The sequence below is a fragment of the Pyxicephalus adspersus genome, chromosome 2 (genome assembly GCF_032062135.1).
Source record: "Pyxicephalus adspersus chromosome 2, UCB_Pads_2.0, whole genome shotgun sequence".
Lineage (NCBI taxonomy): Eukaryota > Metazoa > Chordata > Amphibia > Anura > Pyxicephalidae > Pyxicephalus > Pyxicephalus adspersus.
The window spans coordinates 42,497,712-42,522,983 of NC_092859.1; the positions used below are offsets into that span (position 1 = coordinate 42,497,712).

Below are 25,272 nucleotides of genomic sequence, written 5' to 3' on the forward strand. Positions count from 1 at the left end.
CGGCTTAAGAAAGCCAGATCATTAGTATTTTTGAGCGATGGCAGAAGCATTGTTTTTCACCTTTTCTTAAATGCGTGCCATTATGATTACACTAGGAAGCCACACAAGAACACAGTTTACTTTGGAAATACCAGGGCCTGGACTACATGTGTAGTTGAAGATATTGGTCTGCATTGCTTCATAAAGGGAAACAAAGCATGTATTCCAATCTGCCAACAGCGCCACCTAGTGAGGCAGTAACAGGCAGTAATCAAGGCATTTCAAGTAAACTCCGCTTACTAGGTCACTACATACTGACTGTCCATATCTACCATATTACATAGGCTTTAACTTACCTTAGGTGTGGGATTTTGCTCTTCTACCTCCTCCTCCTCCTCCTCTTCCTGGCTTCCATTTTCAGCATCTCCCTGACCTTCTTCACCGGCTGTATTATAAAAAAAAATATATAATAATATAAAAATAGAAAGAAATCTGTCTTATGAGAAACAGACTGCCACTGCTGAAAATGCTGGCTACCTGGGGATGTGATGCCAACCCTTTGGCATCAATAGTTTTAAGTAAAACTGAAGGGGGGGGGGGGGGGCTTTCCAATCTCCCAAAAATTTACTCCAGCACTGTTGTTAAGTGGAACCTGTGCTCCAAAGAGTAAATCTCCATGGTTTCAAGGCTGCAAAAGGTAGGAATCGCTACATAGCCCTTATCATGCAAGCTCCAAATTACACAATTTCACATGAGAAATGCAGACTGCAAACTCACCAAAACTTCAGCCCTAAAGAGAATGATACCATTTACTTTCGTGCAACTTCCCAAAGCAGCAATTAGATCTATCTTTTTCCTTGCATCTTTGGAGAATCAAGGCCTGGGAAACTGCCCACAACAGGAAGTTCTTCATTTCAGGGCACCCCAGTTTAAACCTCCATGACTTAAAGTTGTCCCCCACAAAACAATTTGAATTCCTGGTATGCATGGACAGAACACCACTATATAGGAGTCTGTGGCTACTGCAGAAGATTTAGGAAATCAGTTCAGGGCTGTCAAAACTTACCCTGCTCCTCAAGGTTTTCTTCCTCTGCTTCTTTGTTGGTTTCCTTCTCTTCCTCTTCTTCCTCCTCCTTCACATCAGGCTGGGGGGAATCAGTCTTTTTGTGTCTTGCATCTGCAGGCTTCTTCTGGAAGAGTCAATTAAAGAATAAACTTTCAAAATTAAAACACTTTCCATTAGATCCTATGATATCTATGTACAATGTGCATCATGAATGCATCTTACATAGGTTAATGCTTGGCTGTGCAAAAAAAATAAAAATAAAATAGTGCCATCATTTAAATGCATCAAGCAGACTAGAAGTAAGATCCTACCTATATAAATATCTATTGGCAATAAGTCAGAGCCCAGTACCTTTCTATGAGGGAAATAGCAACTGTCTGGTCTAATGTATGTAATGTAGGGTAGAATCAAGCTTTTGTTAATCTGACTGATCTGAGGAAACAAAGTTACCTGGAAAAGTGTCCACCTCCCCGAAAAAGGCAGAAACTTTGAAAGTATATAGTGTTTGATAAAGTGGATCAAAGGCAGAAGTAACAGAAGGTTCCATAACCACTAGGTTAACTGCATCAGTAATAGCCCCAACAGAGGGTACAAACTACAAGCTTATGGTAACAACAGTCTAATATAGCATGAGGAGACATCTAAAAACAGACTTTGTGCCTGAATCTGGGTTAAAAAGGGAAAAACAGCCTTAAGACTCCTATCCTTTTTAAATGACCCTAACTTCTTCAATAAGAAATAACTAGGACTGAATGTAGGGATGGGCTTTTGAATGACCATAAGGTCCTTTTTTTGGCCCCCCAGGGAATTCAGAAGGTGAATTGCACCTGACCCGCCTGCTACTACCTATTGCAGCGAGTGATGCCGCTACTACAATTCCCGGCATTACTGCGTGGCCCCGCATGGTTGTTCTGTTGCATAGACGCAAGTAATGACGGGAATTGTAGTCTCTGCATCACTCAAGTCTATGTGACAAGTGAGGGAGCTCTGCCCCTCCTTGTCCCCCTCTCACACATCACAGGCAATCGCAAATGCAACTCGAGTCCAGGACGGCTGCATGTCTATAGGGATGCTGGGGATGTCTGTGTGTGAGAAGGCTCCGTGTAACAGTGGAGTGAGGAGCGAGGCAGAGAGGGCAGCACATCATTCTCCTTTGACAGGTGAGCTGCAGCTTAACTGTCACTATAGTCTTGTAGTGCAATGTTCTGCCATTCAATGTCTCATTAACTCGAGTCACTTTGGAATATATATAAATAAATATATGTTTAGCATTTTTATTGTTAGTAGATCTTTTTTTTTTTTTTTTTTCATCAAATCAAATCTCAGGCCTCTTAAGCTCTCAGTTGTAATATGGCAATATGGTACTTGCCCCAAGAGATAAAAAGCAATACTTAAGGAGAGCATAGAGGCAATGCAGGAGGTCCAAGGCCTCCAATGTGTTGGTAAAAGCAGATTTAACAGGCTAAAACCAAATCTCTGGCCGGAGATCAGCAGTATGAAACAGCCAACATTACTATCTAGCCACCCCCACATCTTCACCAATTTTCTGTGCTTACCTTGCCTGAGCAGCAGAAGAGAATGACCAAAAATACTGGCAAAGCCACGGTCAGGATGTAGACAATCCAAAGCCATGGTCTCTCTTCAGCTGCAGCCATCATTTGACCAACTACGCTTGGCTGGGGAAAAACAATAAAATAAGAAAATCAGTATTCAGCACAGATATCTGAGGGACAATTACATGTTACTGTAGCTCATGAAAAAATAATTTCAAAAGCAAGAATCCATTATTAATTCCTACACATTTAGGCAAATGAGCAAACAACTGCCACAGCATAGATTCCAAGCAGCCTTTTTGTACAGGTTGTAAAATGAAAAGAGTCACCTAATTAATTAGGCGATATATATGTCATGATAAGTAACCCACACCATAGGCAAACAGATATGCTATACAAACTTGTTAGAAAACAGCTCTATAAAGTTCACACTGACAATGTGCTGATCCTTATTTTATTTGCCACTCTCAATCGATTTTACTGAACATAAGCTATCCTGTGCTCAGAAAGCCATACTTTTCATAGTAAAACTCTGAAGACAGAAAGGACACGTACCTCAGCAGCTCCGTCAGCAGCCTTCTTTAAGCCCCAGCCAGCATTTGCCCACTCATCAGCAACAGCTCTGTCACTGCACACAATGAAGTTGTCAAAGAAGATATCAGATGTCATAGACCACAGTTCCAGACCGACGGCAAAAAATGGAGTCATCTTAAAGGGTTCAAGATCTTCAAAGAAATCTGGATTAGGGATCTTGCGTGGTTTCCAGATACCCTACAGTAAACATTAGTAATGCTGATTAATACAGAAAAAAAAAATACTTTTTAAAAAAAAGGAGTTTCACGCCACCTTAATTTAAAAACTCCTCAACAAGCCACATTTTACCACACTATAAAGAATCGAACATTCAATCAGTAATTGCCTTTTTGCAGCCAAGGCTTGAATTATAGAGCATGTTGCGGGGAAATAAAAATGGTTTATTTCTCAAACACTGTAAAGATATGGTAATAGAAAAGGGCATTTAGCAATCTTCAAATCATCATCAGAATGGCTCAGCATTTGACCAACAGGAAGATTGTACCCCTTACCCCAAGTGACAAGCTCTCTAACAAAGTCTACATGATGAGTAAAATGTAAAACATTTCGGGCCTCAAGTAAAATATGTTTTGGCTGAAGAACTGGAGTTACATTCTTAATTACCAAGGTAAACCAACTTTGTCAAACAAACCTGGTAACTGGGGTTGTCAATCATTGGTGCCTTCCATTTTCCTTTGTAGTTGGGGTTGTCAATCATAGGGCGTTGCCAAGCCCCACAGCCAGGTGCAGACTCACATTTCGGGTTTGCCACTTGAGGTGCTTCCCATTCCCCATCCATATCCTCATCCCTGTTAGAAAGAAAAAGTTGAAATTCTAACATATTTACCAATGTAAAAAATTACTAATAAGCTGTTTTTAAAAAGAACTAACATAATATGCAGCACTGTACATTTAATAATAAACACACACTGGGAAACCTTTCCACCTACCAGTCTTCAGGCTTTTCAGCATCAGGATCAGCAATGTACTCTGGTTCATCATCCAGCCAACCATCAGGTTTTACTGCACTTTCATCTGGAATCTTTGCTGGAGCATCCTCGTCCCTAAAAAACAGATATTTCAGTTAGAATATATATTTTCCCACACATTGATACATACACACATTCAAAGATTAATAAGTTTAGCAGGTGTTAAGTGCTACCGATTAAGTGCTTAGAAGAGGCAACAGATCTTGAGGTCGGTTTGCAAGCTTGGTCCACTGCCATGTGGCTGTGGGGGGGGGGGGGGGAGGGATGACATTTTGTAAATGAGAGTCGCAAGACAGGGGCCAAACTGGATAATGTTGGATGTCTTTAGTACCCCAAATGGTTACCTGATTTGTTGCAGCTTTTAATGCATACCAAGACATTTACAGTATCCAGTGAAATGAGAAAAAGCAATCGGGAAAGGATAAAAAGGATCAGTATGTACAACTGTGCAAAACAGTGGGTAAAGCATGAAATTAATCTTACCCACCAAGTGGGAAAATAATTTACAAAAAAATAACTGAACTGTTTTTTTCTGTTGTAGGGATTTTTCTTCAAAGCTGAACTCCAGTAGCATAGCTAAATACAGAAAAACTATACATATAGTAAACAATTACACACAGTACAGCAGGGCAGGAATCTAGTTTAATTTGCTAAAGGTAACTCCGTTTATATTCGTAAATGATGCAGATACATTTGGGCTTCGTCTTTGGAAAAAAGAAAAGGTACTAGGTACTTCCTCTAGTAAGTATTCTTTATAAACCTCCATTCCAAAACTTGCAAATTTAAAAAATAAAGTTAAGCTGAATGGAATAAACCCAATTTTCCACATTAAAAACCTGTATAAGATATCCTACAATGAACGATATTTACCAGTCGTCTGGTTTGACGGCATCAGGATCAGCTATTTTTGGCCTCTCATCCCAGTCTTCAGGCTTCTTGTCATCAGGGTCCTCAATCTCATTGGGTGGATTAACAGGGGGGTTCACATCGTTAAGCAGGTTGCCACTGTTTACCACAGTTTGGTCAACCAGGATTTCAAAGCTGTTATCAGGATTCAGAACTGAAAGAATAAAATAAATCTTTAAAAGTTGCATCCTTTAAAAGGATCAAGAAAAGCAAAATTGTCACTTAGTTCCATTAAGAATTACATTTATTTGTAAAAGACTGTTAGTATAACTAATACCTGTTTTTTCACGAACAGGACCTTTTAAAAATGTTAGCTACTTGGCTAACTTTTATGTTAACGACTTTTAGCCAAATTCATAGGAGACCATGTAGTAAAGTCTGGTATTCTATTGTGACCAAGCTGCACCATATGGAAAACAATTTAATGTATGCCTTTACTTTAGACCTAGTGTTCCAAAGGACATTAATAGCCATTGTATATTCACATTACAGGTCTATTTTGGACTTAGATCAAAAGGTACATGAAACAAAACAAATAAATAAACATCCTTAGTTACAAAATATATTTAGTCATCAAAATAACCATTTTATTTTTTTTTTCCTTCAGAACTAAGATCTTAGATGATCTTCAGCAGCCTTTAAAAAGTAAATGACAGTATGATCAATAGCAACACATTACGAGCTTGTAGGCAAATTTTAAGGTGGATTTTTTAAATAACTATAAAGCAAGAAATTTCTAAGACCTTAGTATCTTATACAGTGGGAACCTTAGGTAGACATTAGTCAGAGATTAAGAACCCTATGCTCAATAGCGCTGTCCAACGGGCGTGCCGAATCAGTATTTCGGACAAAGCCACTTTTCTTTTTTCAAAAAGGGACAAATACTGTCCGACGTAACAGTAATGATATCATCCTCTAAAATTTGATTGGGATGAGACTAGCTTACATATGGCAGCTTTTCATTGTCTATGGTTCATTATTTAGAAAGAACACCTACCTAGTGTGTACAGATGGGTTCTCTTGTCTGAGAAGTAGGATTTCAGGTCTGTGTCAGGTCTCTTTGCGTGTTTCTCCTCATATTGTCCAGTCTTTGGGTTTTTGTGACGGAAGATGAAGTGCAGTTTGTAATCTTCTCCACATTTGTCAGGACCAAACATGATAGTGTAAGGTGTTTTATCATGGAACTGCTCCTGGGGGAACAAATTTACAGGAAAATTAGGGAAATGTAAAACACTTCAATTGTATTTTCAACTCTTGGTGGATAACATTTTTGACATTTAGGTTAAGATTTCAGAAACAAAATATGGTGGGTTTTTTTAAGCTAAAAAAAAGGCATGATATATTTAGGATCGTGTATGCAGAGATTCCGTACAACTAAAGGTTACTGTATGAGTCTTTAATTGCCACTTAATATTTAAGTAAAAACTATTTTTGGAAATTGAATAGGGGACCAACAGAAGTACTTTTTAGTGTTGCAAATATTTTATTTTTTAATAAAGGAAGACAGACCAAAGCTGTACTTCAAAACCAGTGTTTTGCAGTCTGTTGGGAACCTTTTCTTTCTGGAAACATACCCTCCTTGATACATCTGGCCATGTAATTTTGTAGGAAACAAAGTAAATGTAGGCAAATGCGTATATACAAATCTATACGAAAGCCAATGGTGTATATTGTATATCTTTCTTTCAGTTACTAAAATTGTCCCTATTGGTTTTAGAACTAGAATAACATCACAAAATTAAAAACAATATACTAACCAAGCTCTGATCAGAGGTCTTCGACAGTAGTTTTACATACGCTCCACCACACTCTATTCCACTCTGGAAGTTCACTTCATACCTTTAAAAAAAGAAAAAGTGGTACAATACAATATACGTCAACATGAAACGTGTTGGTGCAAATATATCTTAGAAGATACCGATCACACATAGTACAAACACAATATGATACTGGAATATCAAAGCCAAAATATTTTTAGTTTACAAATAAAGGCAATGTTATGTACTCTAAACTGATCTGAAGGGAACATAACTAAATATAATTGTTACAGAAGATGCTGGGACATCTATGATGTGTAAACCTATTATCAGACCTTACTTCAAAGCGTACTGAAGTTTTAGGAAAATACAAAGCTAGAGTTAGTACTTCTATAATCAAATGTGTTTGTTTCTCTACAGATGGAGTTTGTAATTGACAAGCTTATGACTTTAACCTGGAAAACGAATATTCAAAGTAACAGATTCGACACAAGCACACCGTACATTAAAGATACACCGTTTTTCACTTTGGATGGGTTAAAACTCGAGTTGTTTTGCTATATCTACTCAGCCAAGTGATTTCCCTCCACATTTTGACACCATCTGTCACCAGAACAAAGGTCTCCATAGGAAGATCTTTCACTTTTTCTATGTTCCTGATAATCCCTCAAACATTCCGTGGTGCAAAGCAATTGGTAGCTCTTTACTACAGAAGAGACAGGCACAAGGAGGTTTCTCCTGCAATAACACAAAATGTCTGTCTGTTTGCACTCTTCTACAGAATCTACACTGATCTGCTCCTGAAAAGGTCCTTTACAATATCCTTCAAGGAAGTGTGGGAATACCCATTATGTAGTAACACGAATACATTACACTTGACTGATTTTTGACTTAACTAGAACTCTTAGCGTGCTGCATTTTTCTTTCAAATTTATTCTACAACCAGATGTTTTGGATTTGCTGTGGAGTTCTTGTATGGGTCCCCCAGGAGACCCCTCCCACACACTTACACTTGGCCATTTGAAACTCCATTCCATTTATAGTAACAGACCGTAAAAACTTATCGTACTTACTGAACAATCAAAGGTTTCTTATCAAAGATGAATGGCTTTTTTAGTTTGCTGCTAATAGCATGGTGTTTGGCTCGTGACATCAGCACAAGTCCTTTGTCCCCAGGGAGTCTAGTTTCTTTCATCTCAGCAACTTCCCATTTGCCTAAATAAAAAATAAATAAGAATTGTACAATAGTGTGTTTTTGTCTGTCTTTCATTGTCCGCAAGGTAATATGATCACTACAATGCTGCTTCAGTGCTTTTCACCTGACGGAAACTCTTGGCTACACACAAAAAAAAAACCTCAAATTAAATGGACAATAAGTAGAGCCTAATTTAAGCCTTAATGAAAAGGCTTCTATTTTTAAACTTAACTAATGCAGCCCTAAGGGGTACTTTCTGAAAGCGATATTTACTATCCAGCATCCGAGACATGACAAAATATCTAAAATTAGCATGCAAAAATGCAAGTATATTTTTAAAACTCCAATTACAGTTTTGTGTAAAGGATTAAAAAAGGAATAGGCAGCTGTGCTGTATTTGCAAACATTACATTATTAATTAAAATTACACAGCTGACTTCTATTTCTGATAAAGATCTTGTCCCAACAACTAAAAGTATAAGAATTGCAATTCTTTTAGATATTCGCTCCCATTTACCCCCCACCATGCCCTTTGGGTACATTTAAAATGGTAAAAGTGAACCCTCCACACATCTCTCAAACTGGGAGGGTAAAAGGAGACAATATTAAACAAAAAAAAAAACCAAAAAAAAAAAAACCCACACACACACACACAACACCAAACCATAATGTGTATATATTTCTAATGGCTTTTCCTATACACTATGAAAAAGGATAAGTAAAACGAGGGCATGAAAAGAAAAATAGAAGTGTTCTTACCATCATATTTTGCAATCTCATCATCGGTGTCATCTTTCTTTGCTCTTGAGAGAATCCATCTAGACAAGATTTTTTGCGTCATTAGTTCAACAATACTATTACTTTGGTTAATTCTAACAGTTTACTCTCTGTGCTTTGAAAGCAAGAGGATGGTTTGTTATGCACACATATTATTGGCCAGAAATATATTTTAAACTCACAAAACATTATCTGTTTTCTGAAAGCAGAAGACCTAGAAAATAAAACATTGGTGCTTTTGAATGGTTACGGTGTAAATTTGCATTTCTCAAACTCGATTCAGATTAGCTTGTAAAACATGAACGTTTAAACTATGAGTATTGGATACCAAATTCAGCAAAAATTATATAAAAAACAAAAAAACACAAGTTTACATTACATTGGTGACAGTTTAAAATCCCTTAGAGCCTTATAATTTAACGAAAACATTAAATTATGGACCTGGATGCCCAATGTGTGTTGCATAACTCAATGTTTACATATCATCTTGTGTCCAGGGGGTTTGAATATTTTACCTTTGTTTTAGGTTAAAACTAAAAAAAAAAAAAAAAAAAAAAAAAAAAAAAAACCAACAACATTCAATATGCTCTTTTCTGGTTTATTTACACTGCATCACCAAAAAATAAATATTGTCTGCTACTTGGTCTAACCCATGTGTCCTATACTAAATCAAGTGAGCTGAATACAAATCTGAAGTCCGATTCTGCCTAGGACATCAGGATCTTAAGTAAATTACGTGTATAGACGTGATTAGCAACATTCTAGTTCCGCAGTTACTATGTAATCTCTATACATAACTTTTCCCTTATAGTTCCATGACATTACAAAAACACAGTATATGTTGTTGCAACATAAACAACTACACATAATTCACATGAGTCCTTGTTCAATACACATGTACACTTCAGAAGTGTTTCAGGCATTTTCTTTTTGCGTTTGTGGCTCTCCGCTGTCTCCCGTTGCAGAAACCAGCAGTAGTTGCCCATCATGTTGGGGTTGCACTGGCCTTGATATCTTGTTTCCATAACAAATGTCCTGGTGTAACATCTCCCCTTGTTCATCATCTCACATCACCCAAATTTTGTGGTAGGAAGTCCAGATGGGAATGTAAGAAAATAATTTACATTTTAAAGTGACATTTGGCAGCCAAGTTGATGGTATGCTGTTAGCATGTTGTTCACGAGTTCAGCATGGTTTTCAGCTTGCTGGATGCCCAGAAAGTTTTGTGCAACTAGCACAAATGAATCCCAAGCAGCAAGTTCAAATGGGTTAAGTTTGTCTCTGAATGTGGCATCACGCATCAAATTATGGATTTGGGAACCAACAAAAATGCCTGCTTTCAGTTTAGCATCTGTTATAAGTTTTCCAAACTTGTCCTTCAGATACTGAAAACCTATACCCTCACGATCCATTGCAACAACGTTTTTCATTACTCGTATACACTTCATATTAGGTTTAATATGAAGTGGCAGAAGGTAAACTTTCAGTGGATCAATGAGTGATTTATGCTTCACGTTGTACTGGCCAACAGTGTGCTCAGGTCTAGGCGGCCATTCTTTCACTTGGTAATGGTTGTGGTCATCACCACTGTTCCACAGGCACAGAAAGCACATATATTTTGTATATCCCAATTACAGGCCAAGAAGGGGTGCCACCACCTTCAGGTCACCAGAAACGTTCCACTTGTGTTTTAAATAGTTAATTAATTTCAAAATGACCTCCCTGTATTCATATGTCTCTTTCATTTCCTCAGCATGAGCAAGAGGAACAGAATGTTTTTTCATTACCTTTATGCAGCATTACAGCTTTCAAACTTGCTTTGCTCGAGTCTATGAACAATCTCCACTGCTCTGGTATGTATTCGCAAACTAACTCCATCATCAGACCACTCACGTCGGTACAGAAGCAAATGTCCTTTTCCAACTTGTGATAGCCTGCAAACTTTGGTATGACGATCTTGAAAGTGTGAAGTTATTTTTCCTTTTTTGTAGCAAACTCCACTCCTTTAATCTGGAGGCTAACAGTTCAGACTTCTCTTTTGACAAAGACAGGTTCATTACTAGATCATCTAAATCTGGTTGGCTTATAAAATGTGGCTTACCCTCTTAAATTGGGGTTCATAACATTCATTAACAATGACATCATCCTCCTGTTCCTCATCCGACATGTCACTGTCAGTAACAACAGATGTAGGAGGGACTGGCACTGGATTCTCTGCATCATGTGCCACTGGCTTCAGAGCAGATTCACTATCAGGATAGACGCTTTTTGACTTAGTCTTCTTCGAAAACCAAAAATTTTACTCATACAGAAGTAGCAGTCTGAGTGACGGTCTTTTGTCTCACGCCAAACCATAGGCACAGCAAAAAGCATTTTATTCCTTTTCCCATTCAACCATTATGTTAGACCAACGTAACACACCTGAAAGCAGATATAAGGTGCCCAGCTTTTATCCTGATCTTCAATTTCACATGCAAAGTAATACTTGTAAGCAAATCTCATCCTCTTGGTTAGGTTCTTGCGTTGATCACACAGGGCATATTTACCACAAATGTAGCAAAAATTATCCGGTTTATTACAAAGCTGTGCCTACTCCATCTTTAGCTCAAAACAGACTCACCATGGCCTAGCTGTACTATCCATTCAGATGGTTTCGCACTAAACACAAGCCCTCGGTCGATCTTGCATTATATACCTACCAGTAAACCCCAGATTCTCAAAAGAATAGTAAATCTAAGAATGGCAATCACTTGCAATCATGGAGGGATGATCGTCCTGGGAAAGTTTTCATTTAACTAAATAGTGTGCTGGCACTGGAGTGCAGTAGAGCACTGAAAGTGTCACCTGGTGTTTTGGCACATTTGTCACCATGACAACTGTTTCAACGGCGTGAACACTTTGGGCAGCAGTGGGGTGCGCGCGCAGGTTGGGTCCGTGCATAATTACATCCTTCGTTTAGTATATAGGATGTCTGACGTCTGCCCACTGACTTGCCCAGCCGCTGCTGGAACATGCATGCCACCAGGAGGCGTGATTCAGCTGAGGCGGCAGCATGCACAGTGGTAGCTGCAACTGGCTTAATGTACCCATGTAAAAGACATTACCCAATTACTGTCCATTTGAACAGCTATATTACACCTATAACCTAAAATTTGTACGTGATATGCAAATTCTGAGTTCAGATTTGGAACCAGCACACTCGATATAATGTAAATCACATGTGTTATTCCCAATCGCAAAATCATTGTTGTGCAGTGGGTGGCTGATTATACCCTATGTGACAGTATTGTGCAATGATCTGAGCCCTTTAACCTCCCTAGCGGTAACCACGAGTGTGACTCGGGGTAGGTAAACCTATGAGGGGTAATAGTAAATAGAGCGCTTACCTGATCTGCCAGCGTCCCGCGCCGTCCATCGTCGCGATCTCCGTCTTCTTTCTTCTTCCTCCAGCTGGCTTCTGCACCCGATGAGTCAACGGGGAGTTCCCGGTGATGACTGTGCCTGTATGATGCCAGCGGGGCGGGAAATTCAAAATCCATTTGTATTGTATTCAATACAAAATACCTGTATTGAATGCAATACATTGAATTTATATGTGTAAAAGCAGTACATTGTTTGCAAGAAGATTTATTTTACAGTATATATAATAGTATGATTATAATATGTATTTTTTTAAAAAAAATTAATTTTTTTTTTTAAATATTTAGATTTTTTTAATTTATTTAATTTATTATTTTTACATGATTTTGTGTTTCAAACTTTATTATACTCATACTATTATATTATACTGTAAAACAAATTTTCATGAAAAACAATGTACCGCTTTTAGACATATTAAACCGGAAACAAATGAACCGCTAGGGAGGTTAATAAACCCTTAAGATATTTAGACGGTTGATGAGGTTACTACACCCACACCAACAACTTACTCTGTTGGGACCCCACATGTAGCCTCTTACCAGTGGCATCATTCCCCACTGCTGCTTACTCTAAAAATGTCAAAAAAAAGGGTGCAAGGGCGATTAAGTCGTTGGCATCTTGCCAGGAGAGCCTTACAGACACATGTGTTCCCAATGACAGTGCTAATGTCTACATTGTGATGTGCTCCAGCCGATCAGACCTAAATTATCCAAATCCACCTCCCTACCTGACAGACCACAAACCGCAAAATACTCTAAAAGCTTTAAGCTTTTTAGAAATATTTCAGGTTGCTTTAAAGCTGCCAGCCTGCCAAGGGTGTAAACATCAAACACTTAAGTAATAAATATGATTGACCAGCCTGATTATTAATGTTTCAAAAAGCAAAGTAGGCCTGTGACAGAAAACGAGAGCGCAAAAGAAAACTTTAGCAACAGAGAAGATTCACTATGAAATGACAATTCACCTGGGGAGGTTCAATGTTTAGGATACAATAGTAGGCCAGTATAGAATCTGCTAAATATTAAGTCAGTCTCTTGAATTCTTACCCTTCTGTTGTGCCTTTATCAAATGATTCTGCAAAATACACCTCACCAGTGGGGACTGGAGCTTTGTATGTAACCTGTAAAAGGAAAAAAAAAAATAATAAGTAAGTAATAATATTATAAAGTAAGTGAAACCATGCAAAAGCGTAAAGTGCAATGCTGACTATACTGAGGCAGTTTTTTTTCCATATGGTTGGATAAATTATCTTCACACATTATATTGGATGAATGTTCTTAAAGCAGAGAAAATTTGCTTCATCACGTTGGGAAAATTTTCTGTATATATAGTCAACTATTCTTAAGTACTGCCTGTTCTGCGCTTTCAGTGAGCCCGTCCCCAGTATTCAGATAAATTGTCAAATTTGTATAGTCAGGTCATTAAAGAACATTCTGCCCCATAGGGAGAAGCCATACACATTCACATGAAGAGCCTGACATGCCAGCTGCCTGTAAAGCAGCTTTATAAATGCTGTGTGCAAATAGCAAGCCACGGAGAGGGGGAAAAGAAAAAGATTGTTCAGTTACAAAGCACAGTAATAAAGGGACAACCAAAACACTCCTGAACAGACACATGTAGAACAAGCTGCAAAGTAGCAGAATTCATTCTGTGGCTAGAAATATGATTGATGCAGCAAATCTGCGCATATCTCCATCTTACATGACAGTCCTACCCTCAATCGAATACTTCTAGGTGGATGGCAGAAAGCTTTTAAAGATTTGCAATCTTTAGAACAGTGAAAAAGATCACATTTTACCAAGATATGCTGCTAACTTCTAAGGCAATCTGGCTTTTATATGCAGCAAACCACCATGTCATAATCTGTATTTAGTTCTGCCCAATGTTGTTAAAAAGGCACATAATACACACTGGTATATTTTAAGAGCAAACTGAATAAGGGTCAAGCACTGAATTGGAGAGAAATATTGTCAGTAACAATTCTTTTTCTCGTAATTGAAATCACTTTAAAGGCTTCACAATGTGCCTGCATTACATTGACACGTGGCCAAAGAAAACTACAGACAGTTCCTGGAAGGGGTACAGATAGGGACACCTAAACACAACAGCTACTATGGAAAGGTGACACAGGAAAAAGTTTTAATTCCTGCAAAGTGCACTCCTCTTTCAGCTGAATGTCAGAGATACCACAGTTTTCAGCAGAGCAGCTCAACACTCACAAAGCCACATAGATCATTTTGGTTAATTTCAATTTTTCACTTGCAGTTCTAGGGTTTCAATCACTGAATCCACAATGCAGCAGTGTTACTCTAGGACAGGACTACAAAATACCTCCTGCTCTCTTCTACTCCAACACAAACGGGGTGTATGTAGTATGCAGAAACTGCAGGAAGCTTTCCACTATAGTAAAACAGTGCAAGACCATCATAAAGACACTCATTGTACTGCCCAAATATTTTGGACTAAAATCCACAATCTTAGACGACATAAGTGAAAGGAGAGACTGCATTTTTCTTTGGCTTACATATACTATTTACCTTAACTGCAGTAATACAGATCTGTTGGATGCACTGTTTAATATAGATGCAATTATAATAAAACCCTTCATAAGTAAAAGACTCACCTTTGGAGCGGGTGGTGGGGTGCTGGTCTCCGGCTTTGACTCCTCACCTTCAACATCATCCAAATCATCATCTATGTCCAATCCATCATCGTGGTCGTGATCATGGTCGTGGTCATGGTCGTGATGATGGTGATGGTCTCCACCATGTGCCTTAATTGTTACTAACCCAACAATTAGAAAGGTTGCGAGTAGCAGCCACTTTGAATCCATGATCTAGACCAAAAAGGGGGGAAAAACATTTTTATTTAAAGCCATAAAACTTTTGAAGTGAAAATAAAGAACAATCCAAATACTGCAGGCTATATATTGGGCTTTGGAATTTCCACATAAAAAAATGAAGTAGTGCTGAACATAACCAACATTAACATTACTATGTCTTGTAGCATCTGTCACCGGGATTGTTTTCATTACGACATATCTCACATGTATGGTAAAAATGACATTTTTAAACAATATAATGTTTAGGTGTAGTTGGTGGGGTTGTATTTCTCTCACAAGATTAAAAGCATTCACACCTGTACCTGAAAAATGTACAGCATCTGACCCTGGGCACATCTGATGCTTGGTCATCTGGATGGCTGCCAACTTACTACAGAACACAAGCAGTAATTGGAGTGAACCCGACATCTTGAACACCAGCAAGTATGGGAAGTAGCAAATGCTTAATCAAGCTGTGCTCTTCAAGAATGTGAACACTTCATTTGTGATGGGACAAGTATCAATGCTTTAAATCTGTTTAAAGTTGCTTTAAATAATTTATATTTCCAACAATATGCATTTACTTTGCAAGTACTGCAGAGGTGAACTACATATTTTTTTCCCCTTTATTTTGCTCAGACATACACCCCAATAAGGTACCATTTAATGAAAATATACTGTGTCTATTTTTCTTTATACTAGAACAAAACTATAGGTTGTATTTTTCTAAAACATGCACATAAATTGGTCAACAGAAAGTCACTCAGTACCAGCATCTGGCAGATTTAACACAAAGTAGGTCAGTAAAAAGATCTCAGATCCCTGATATCTGTCCCTCTGCTCTGAGAATCTCTGAATTTCTAAGGAGAATGACCAGTTTAGTCACACAATTAGAGGTTTATTGAAAATGCATTTAGAAAGTCACAATTTTCAACATGTAGTGTTTGTGCTGCTGCAGATGTCCTAAAGTACACACATGCAGCATCATTCATCCCCATTGAGGATCTAGTGGCAAACACCAACTAAATAATTTGCATTGCAAGTACAAGTGATTAAATTAAAATGTCATGTCTTTTTGAGTCCTAATAGCAGCTGAGTTTTCAGAATATGTTAAAGCACATATTCAACCTAGCTTATAATTAGACCTTCCTCAGAACGTAATGTGTTAGCCCCTCCATTTACTTTACTAACAATATACAGAAACTGCGGCTGACACTGGCAGGGCAAGAAGAACTCTGGAAAAGATCATTAACTGTCAAGCCTTCTGTATATGGATGCTAAAGAGGAGTCTTTTAATGGATTCTTAAGTTACTATGCTACAATATGTAGGCAAAACATCTCAAGAAATTACACGGTCTAAAATGGCAAAGCATACCCCTTTCTGTTATATAGCCCACCTCCAGTCTGCATTGCACCTGGGAGTAGCATAGCTGGCATGTCTACCTATTGAGCATGTGCAGTATTAGTGAACAAGCTATACACTGCGGGAATAGTAAATTTTGCAACGTTACATGACCAAAAGCTAAAACGTTCCAGTGCTCAACCCAGAATTTTTTTTTAAGCTGGGTGGGAAGAAATTTTAGGCAGGTGGGAGCCTCTGTATTGTGGCCCAACTGTTCAGTAACAACTCAAAAACAGCTGGGTGGTTACTATAATGTGCTCGGCTAAAAGGGACTGGGGAGAACACTGCATTCAGGTGCACAAAAACTGGAGTAAAGAATGGAACCTGCATGTGAAAAATCTTAAAAAATTCCCCACTTAAACAAGGACTAGGAGAGAATATTATTATTATAAAAAGCAAAAGCAAAGGTCAGAGATCTTAAATCTGTAAGCACTAAATCCATCTGACATTTACAGGGATCTTAAGCCTTTAAAGTGGTAGGACATTCAGAAACACAGGAGTGTCATGAAAGACAGTTCGTGACCCGTCTAGGACAGTAAAGTGAACAAATTATTCCCCTGGATATCAGCAGTGTTAGAATGCCTCATCTTCCCAAGGAGCAGAGGAAGCACTTTGCGAGCAAAACCTCAACCTGTGAAATCATACTACATCCAGACAAGGACTGGCAGATGTCTCAGACTGTCATTCTTGAGAAAATATCTGTTGTTTATAGGAACGTATGACAATATAATGCAGCCATCAGCTATATAAATAAAATACTGGCAACTACTAACTACAAATATTCAGCAGTTATACAGGCCAAAACTAACACTCGTCTATAAAAGGAACCAAAACTATACAGATAAGGTTAGTAAACAAAAGTCCATAGCAAATACAGACCATGCACAAAATCTATAGGGGGGGGGGGCAGCATACAGGATGCTAAAGGGAACATTCCTGTTCCGATCCTCTACAGGTTGTGCATCTAAAAAGGCCAAAAGTGACTAAGAAAATACAAGAGCTTACTGTACTAGATGTCAGATATTTAACTGCATTATCCGCTACCACACGTGAAATTGTCAGATTTATTAATGTTACCAGATTATTTGAAACAAACAATTTTCCCTTTAAAAAGCAAGGTCCCTCAAAGCAAGTTGTCCGACACCAAACAAACCTGACCAGTCACCACAAGGCCGGGTCTAAAGAGACATTTTTAAAAATGCATGTAAACCTTCCTACTGCGTTTATATGCACTTTTACTATCATTTTAAAGCTTGCGTATAAAACGGTGGAAAATGGCTATGCCGCCTTTTCACGCGGTTACGTTTCAAGTGCATAAAAACACAGGAAACCGCCCCATTTAAATTAATGGAAGCATTTAGCGTTTTAGCGTTAACCCTGCATTTTAATTTTTTAAACATTGCAAGCAACGTTATAGATAACGCTCATAAACGTGCCTCAAGGAAACGTCCTGGTGTAGATTAGCCCATTGGAATGCATGGAGATTTCAAACATGGGCTTTAAAAGCCTCAGGTTAAACGCTGGGGAAACAGTCCGTGTAGAGTAAGCCTAAAAGCTGCCATGGTTAGTCACACCTTCCAATTACTCCTGCATACAAATATTTTTAAATTGAACTAAACATACAAATGTGGGAATGAATAAAGATTCAAGTTGTAATGCAGTTGTTTCTATGTTTTGTCTTTCTGGAGCCTTGTCGGTCTTAAATTTTTTGGGCTTGTTCACTTGGACAATCAATTTGCAGTGTTTCTGATTTCCGATGTCACCCACTTTTTGCCCAAGGGTGTTTGAGACTTTTTAATGGTGGTAATGTTTGTTTTAATTTACAGTGACACCACTTGTATTTTGGTGAAACAGCTACAAATCAGCCTGCATTAACAGGCCCCCTGGAAAAAAGTCTGTGTAAATTTACCATGCAAACCAGGAATTAAGAATGTTTTTTCTATGAAAGGGAAGCCAAAGTCAGCTGCGGCAATTGATACATTTTCTTAGGGAAAATGTATCCGATTCACTTTTAGGCTGAGCCCATGGCGGTTTATACTAGTACCAATTGGTGTCCCATTTTCTACTCACAGCAAGGAGCAGCTTACACATAGCTGAGACCACTCCACCGAAATGACAGCACTGGTGTCCAAAACACAGACTGCTTTATGCCATAGAAATGCCATTCATGTAACCAAGAATAAAGTTGAAGTACAGGGCGGTATTCTCCCCAACCTCTTTAAGCTGGGCACACCACCCAGAAGTTTTCAGTAAACGGCCAGCTGTTTGTGTCACAAATCAGCGGCCATCACCCACCTACAATTTCTTCCTACCAAAGATTACCAGTAACAGTCAGTAGCTCTGCCTATTTCAGCGAGATGGGTGGTTGTCAACTTACCCTACAGCAGACAACAAAAATCAGACCTGATCACTGCAGCTTTACCATAGGCCTTTGTGATTTTAGAGAAATGGCAAAGTAACACCGCCGCCACCCCCATGCAGGACTAATAGTTATTCCTAATTTAGGAGACTGCATAACCTAAATAAATCCCCAGTGCCAGCTTTTGCCAAATCATCTTCCACCTCATAAGGATTACTGGGCTTAAAGTTTAAACCAGCAGCCAAGCTACATTACATCAGTGTTGGCATATTTCAGAATATGCGACTTGTAAAAATTATTTTACAAACACAAGCATTATAAAAATTTCAAAAGCACTATATGAAGGTTGTCATAATCAAAGCTCTTTGGTTGTAGTTATTCAGTGTTCCATTCCAACCACAATACAAAAGGTAATACATTTCTGTTTGACCATAAACATACGGCCTCATCAGTATACAGAGGACATAGCTGACTCTACATTGGAGTAGCAATAAAAGACTGAAGATAAAAGCAAGCTACACATTTGCTTCTATTGTTTGACCAGCTGTGGCTCCTGATATCCATCTCATTATTTTCACCTCCTCAGCACCATAACCAACAATCTAAACAGGAAACACCATTTCTTACAGAATTTCTCATTTTATTCCTAAACATCCCTAACTGTGGATATATTTTTCTACCGGTTTAATCCTTATGCCTCTCTACATCTTAGTTCTTGTAATATAGTAGTGTCTGCTTAAAAACTCTAGAGGACCTCCAGTGCGGCCCCTGACTTTTCCAGAGGGGAACATAACGTTTTTCGTGCACCGCATCAGGAAATTTGACAAATTCAAAGTGAACAGTGAAATCATGAAAAAAATGAAATCCACTTGCTGAACGACTAAAGTGATTTAGAAGAATAAAAAAAACACTTGCAAGCTTGCTTGCCTATGAAGGAAAGTTCTTGGCACCAACGTGGTTGATTATCGGTTTGCCTTTCATATAGGAAATAAGCCAAAAGTTACAAGGCCATAGGTTTTATTACTATATCAATTATATTGATTCATAGAGCAAAATTACTCAAGATGAGATTGAGTATGGATATTTTTCAGTTTTCCAATCAAGTGCAACTATTTTAAGAATTTGCTTTTCACGTGATTGAATAATTCAGTGTGTGAACATTCTCAACTCTTAGTAAATCAGCATCAGATTAATTTTGTTTTAAAATAACCATTTTGTAGAAGTCATGATCCAAGGAGACGATTATTTGCTGCTAAATTTCCAGTCAGGACATTTCACATAGAAGATGCCTTTTTGCAGTCACATGCAGAGAAAAAGCATGTGCAGGTATAATAGTAGAACTCTTATGTATTTGGAATACGTAATAAGTGCTTTCAGACCATAAATTAGTGTTCTCCCTAGCCCATTTTACCCAGGTGCACCACCTGGCACTTTTCAGCAACCACCGTCTGTTTTTGGGTGGTTACTGATGAGTTGGTTAAAATTCAGGGGCTTCCACTCGCCTACAATTTATTCCCACCCAGCTAAAAATTTATGGGTTGAGCACTGATAAACATTTGCAAAAAAGAGACAATTTGATAGGGGACAATGCAGATAAGTACCACTTCCTGGATTTCTTAATATTTGAAAAATGTTTAAGATTCAGTGAGACTAAAACTGGAAAAACAGGAAGGATAAGGAGATTGCATAATTGCTGGTTCATTCATGAAACTTAGTTGAAAAACTGCTAAACTAAATGCAGCATTTATCACGAGCAATGGGAAACATTGTCCTTTACTCCATATACAGAATGCAGTGTTCAACCTAGAAATTGTAGGTGGGTGGCAGCCCCTGTATTGTGACCCAAAAACAGCTGGGTGGCTAAAAGGGGCCAAGAACACTGAGAAAAATTTTCCACCATAGAAGTGATCCTCCAAAATTGGTTGTACACAGATCCACATAAGGCAATCTGATTATCCTACTTTAGCTTCACGAACATTCCTCTTTAGGAAATTACTGAAGGGAGTGAATGTTTATGTCACTTATAGCCATGACATTACACAACACTTTAGAGTCCATAGCCATGTCACTAGGGCTAAATTCAGACCTACGGTTGACCACAGTTTTTTGCTGCAGGCTTAGCCGCTCTCACTGAATTAATCAAGTGGGAGCGGTTTGGAAGCCCTCTGTGCAGGTAGTCTCTGAACGCAACATCCTTTAGCTGCCTCTAAGCGGGTAGGCTTGGAAAGCCATTGCTGCTAGTGTACTGAAAGGATCCATCAATTACCTGAAAACATTGAACTTCATCCACATGACAATGAGGGTTATGGTTGACCAGTAGTTCACGCAACAACCAAAGGGTTAAACAACAGAACACTGAAGAGGGGGTGGCAATACAAAAAAAATGCCATTGATTTGCTTATTTTTATAATTGTGTCAGCTTTCTACCACCTCCCTATATTTACTTTCAACTTTCTAACGCCCTCCCCCTATTTTCTACAGCAAACCTACAGTCTGGTGCTTCAGGGCTGTCCTGTGTGCAGCAGTTACTAATCTTTAAAAATGCAGTTCTAGGACTCTGCATGCTGTTAGATGATGCCAAACTTCATGTAAAAGGCAATAGCAAGCGATCCTGAGACTGCAGTCTGTCTGTTCTACTTGCAGGGGATCAGGAGTGGAAAGGATAAAAAGTAACAAAAAGCTATAAATAACAAATATATACTTTGCAAGTGGAACAGACAAGTTTTAAGAATTTGCCTTTTTTATTTTGAGGCCTAATTGGGCTTCAGGCCAGCTTAGTCAAAAGCTAAAGAGCAGCCCTGAAATAACTGTAAATGACAGCATGCAAATTCATAAACCAACCTCCATAACATGCAAATGGCCAGAAATGAGCACCTTGAATCTAAGGAAAAATAGAGACACAACTATACCATCCAGGCTCCGCAGAGCAAGACAATGTTAGGTGATTATACAGTAACATATGCAGCCTTTACCATTATACAAATCCTCAGATGTCCTTTATGACCTTGTGCTTAACCAATATAAGAGGCTCATTGAGCAGAACTTTAGCAAGGCAAACAATATATTTGTACATGCCTAGTACCACCAACCTGAAAGTTCTAACCAATCAATAATTTCATAATATTAATAAGTAATAACCAAGAAAAGCTATTTAATACTTCATGTACCCTTTAGTAGGATTAAAAAAAACTTCCTGGAACAAAATGTGCAAAACAGGATCATTGTAAATTAGGAGGCCTGAAATGACAGTTGTCCAGGTGGTATGAGATAATCAGATATATATGTGCCAGACAGAATGGGTCTTCTTGTCAAACAAATAAGAATCTCCAATGCATTTCATTAAAATCAGTAAGTATTCTGAGGAGAAAAGTTTTATTCTTCACTAAATTCAAGACAGAAAACATGAAAAACTATACTTCACGCTTTTTATGTTTATAAAAGTTATCTAGGACATGGCACTATAGCCCTCAAGAATGAAAGAGCCAAGTGTTTAAACACAAACATAAATTAAACCTTGTGCAACATTTCACTCATAGCAGTCCTACTGTACAGTTAGGCAACATTTAACAATACAATGAACTTTGTCTGACAGTCCGACCTCCATCACCATGAGGTGCTGCTTGAGTAAGCTTTTAAAGGAACCCTTAACACAGGGAATGTTGCAATTAATGAGTGACAAGTGTATGATACCGGTCATATAGGGATTAAAGATTGACAGATTGTGGTGAGGTTACTACTATCTCACACCTTTGAACTCCTGTGGTTAAGAGGCTACATGCAGTGGCCCATAGCATGGAGGAATGGGGCATTTGAGAGTGGATTAGTGATGCCTGCTGCCAAATGTTTAAACGCTGGTGTATCAATTAAGAACCAGCACCACACAACTAATACACAACTAATAGACACATTCATGGTGGAGGGCAACAAGATAAGTAAGCCTACTGTTTTGGTAAATTTCCATTTTTTTCCCCCCAAATCCTCCAAAAAGATTTACATGAGATGGATCCACTTGACTGCAGGACAGAAGAACAGAGTTTAAAAAGCACCCAGAGCCACAGCTCATGGTGAAATTACTGAAAAACCTCACCATAAAAGGTAGAGCAAACAAGGGAGGAGATGACAAACCTGGAGGGTTAGAGGAAATAAAGTTATTTGATAATCCTCCAGGGCAGGTCAAATGAGACTAGAAAGCCTCTACTAGGGAGGAACCAAAACTAGGAATCAAATGTACAGATGGCTCATCCAATAGAGCGTTCAAGAACTTATCAATACTGGTCCATTAGTGTACAGTGTACCCTTATGGAGATCAGGAAAATCAAATATACCACCCATACTCTTGGAATCTGTGGCCGCTGAAAAACTTTAACTGCTCAGACCATAAGAGGAAAACAGATAAACTCCCAATTGGTGACCCTAAGGTTGGACAGGGGGAACAAAAATATCATAAACTGGTGGAGAGATTAAGCTAAGACTACTTGGTCTTCTTGGGAAACCACATTGTAACACTCCTTGTGTACCATTGTAACATTATATTGTACTAGTTACTATTAGGTTCAGACACCATACAAAGGAACCAACTGAAACTACACAGGCCATTCCACTGACAAGGGTCTTAAAGCAGTGACAGGGAAGCCCCCCCCCCCTCCCCAACCCGTTGTTTGAAATAAAACAAAAATGGCAGAAAGCTAATCCCTGCCACTGAAGGAAAGGATCTAGGGTGGTAGTCTGGGCTTAGCAACCCTATCACTTTAAAGATGCACCAGCCAGACAAGGCTACAACATCAAGCCCTGCCCATAATTGTGCATATACCTATTTTGCCTCAGCAAGGCTTCTGGTTCCTTTCTGATGGGTTTAGTAGAACAAGACTGTTGTGGCATCTAAAACTGGAACTGATGTCTTTGTAGAGACCTCTACATTGCCAAGGGCTCCTGGACGTTGATTGAAATCGATTCCTCAGATGACCAGGGCCCTTGCAATGAAAACGAGTGCCCAGGACCACTGCTCAGTCTATCATTCATCGCAGTGAAGTTCCAAGTTGGGAAGAAAGGACCACACCACAAGAGCCAATGATGGATTTGGGTGCAATACATCAGTCCAACCAGGGAGTTCATTGCGCCATGACATCATAAAGTTGTATTCCCTTCAATGTTCTGAAAGGAAATGGGCAAATGAGACTACCCTAAAGTAGGCCAACTACAGACTCGGGACTCCTGCAGAAGAGGAGCGTTAGATGGCTTCTACCTAAAGAACTTAACCTGGAAACTGAGGTGCCAAGCATTTCCCTTGGGGAAGGATACTTGTGGTCTGACTACATGACTACACTAAGATTCAGAAAGTCTGTGACACTTAGTTTTGTTTTCCCCAATGATCGATAGTACCCGAGTACTTCACAGAAAGCCGACGTGTTCCCCAGAAACAGAAAAGCCCAGGGTGAGGATTTTCTTGTCCTGGAAAACAGCATGTTGTCATGCGGGACGAGGGCTGCCAGGTCTGTGACTAACCTGTCTAAGGGTCTAAAAGGAAAAAGAATGTAGCATATGACCTTGGTGGAGCCCTGGCTCCTGTGAACCATCCAGAAAATGAGGTTGATAATATCCAGAAGTTTTTAGAGGATCATAGTTCCCTAGAAAACGGTACTAAAACAGACATTTAAAAGGCTTAATCAGGCATACTATAGAGCTGTGATGTGGTTACTTTATTACCTGCGAGCTCACCTTCAACTGGAGGAGGCAAAAAGCTGATATTTACCTACCTACTGACGAATGGAGGTCACCACGCCATGGCCTGCACAATGTCATACTTTACCTCAAAAAGCTTTCCTTCTACCATCATAATATTGCCTCAGTACGAAAAGTATAATGGTTTACTTTCAGAGTATTGCCAAAGACAACTTTATTTTAGCTTTTGCATATGTTGTTACAGTTGAAGATAAGCAAATATTTGAAGGATGCCCACAGAACAAACTTACAGGAGTCCTGGCATGATAATAGAATTTTGAAGTGGTAAGATAAGAAGCCCTTTCTAGAAAACACCCACGTGGTTGGGCATTTGACTTGGAAGCTGACTTTCTACAGAAGACAGGCGATGGGGACCTGCCCTGGAATTAGTACCCCTACAGGAAGCCGGGCAATAAGCATCTATGACTATTATATATTATTAATAAGAATTTATATAGCATCAACATATTATGTAGCACTGTACAGGTACAAACAGTGACACAGGCAAGGGAGATGACCCTGCCCAGAGGAGCTTATATCCACCCTGGAATTGGTATGCCTAAAGAAAGCCAGGTAATGGGGAACGGACCTGAATCTGGTATCAACACTAAGCAATGGGCACATGACCGGGATTTATTACCCCTAAAAGAGGCCAGTCAACAGGCCCCAGAGCCGGATCTGGTGACCCCATAGGAGGCCAGTCAACGGGCCCCAGAGCCGGATCTGGTGACCCCATAGGAGGCCAGTCAACGGGCCC

At 38.9% G+C, this 25,272-nt stretch overlaps 1 protein-coding gene across 2 annotated transcripts in view; it reads right to left on the reverse strand.

Annotated features, from left to right (window-relative positions):
- The window catches only part of CANX (calnexin), a 28,198-nt gene that overhangs the window by 1,974 nt on the left and 952 nt on the right, over positions 1–25,272 (reverse strand). The window contains exons 2-14 of one of the 2 annotated variants that reach the window (XM_072400592.1): positions 14,839–15,051; positions 13,262–13,335; positions 8,778–8,836; positions 7,897–8,038; positions 6,824–6,905; positions 6,064–6,256; positions 5,031–5,220; positions 4,122–4,235; positions 3,824–3,980; positions 3,154–3,369; positions 2,602–2,721; positions 1,046–1,166; positions 336–424 (exon numbers count right to left, since the gene is read on the reverse strand). In XM_072400592.1, coding sequence (XP_072256693.1) covers positions 336–424; positions 1,046–1,166; positions 2,602–2,721; positions 3,154–3,369; positions 3,824–3,980; positions 4,122–4,235; positions 5,031–5,220; positions 6,064–6,256; positions 6,824–6,905; positions 7,897–8,038; positions 8,778–8,836; positions 13,262–13,335; positions 14,839–15,048 — 1,767 coding nt within the window. In that variant the 5' untranslated portion in view covers positions 15,049–15,051. Of the gene's footprint in view, positions 1–335; positions 425–1,045; positions 1,170–2,601; positions 2,722–3,153; positions 3,370–3,823; positions 3,981–4,121; positions 4,236–5,030; positions 5,221–6,063; positions 6,257–6,823; positions 6,906–7,896; positions 8,039–8,777; positions 8,837–13,261; positions 13,336–14,838; positions 15,052–25,272 lie in introns of both variants that reach the window. The other variant, XM_072400590.1, reaches the window with a different exon arrangement.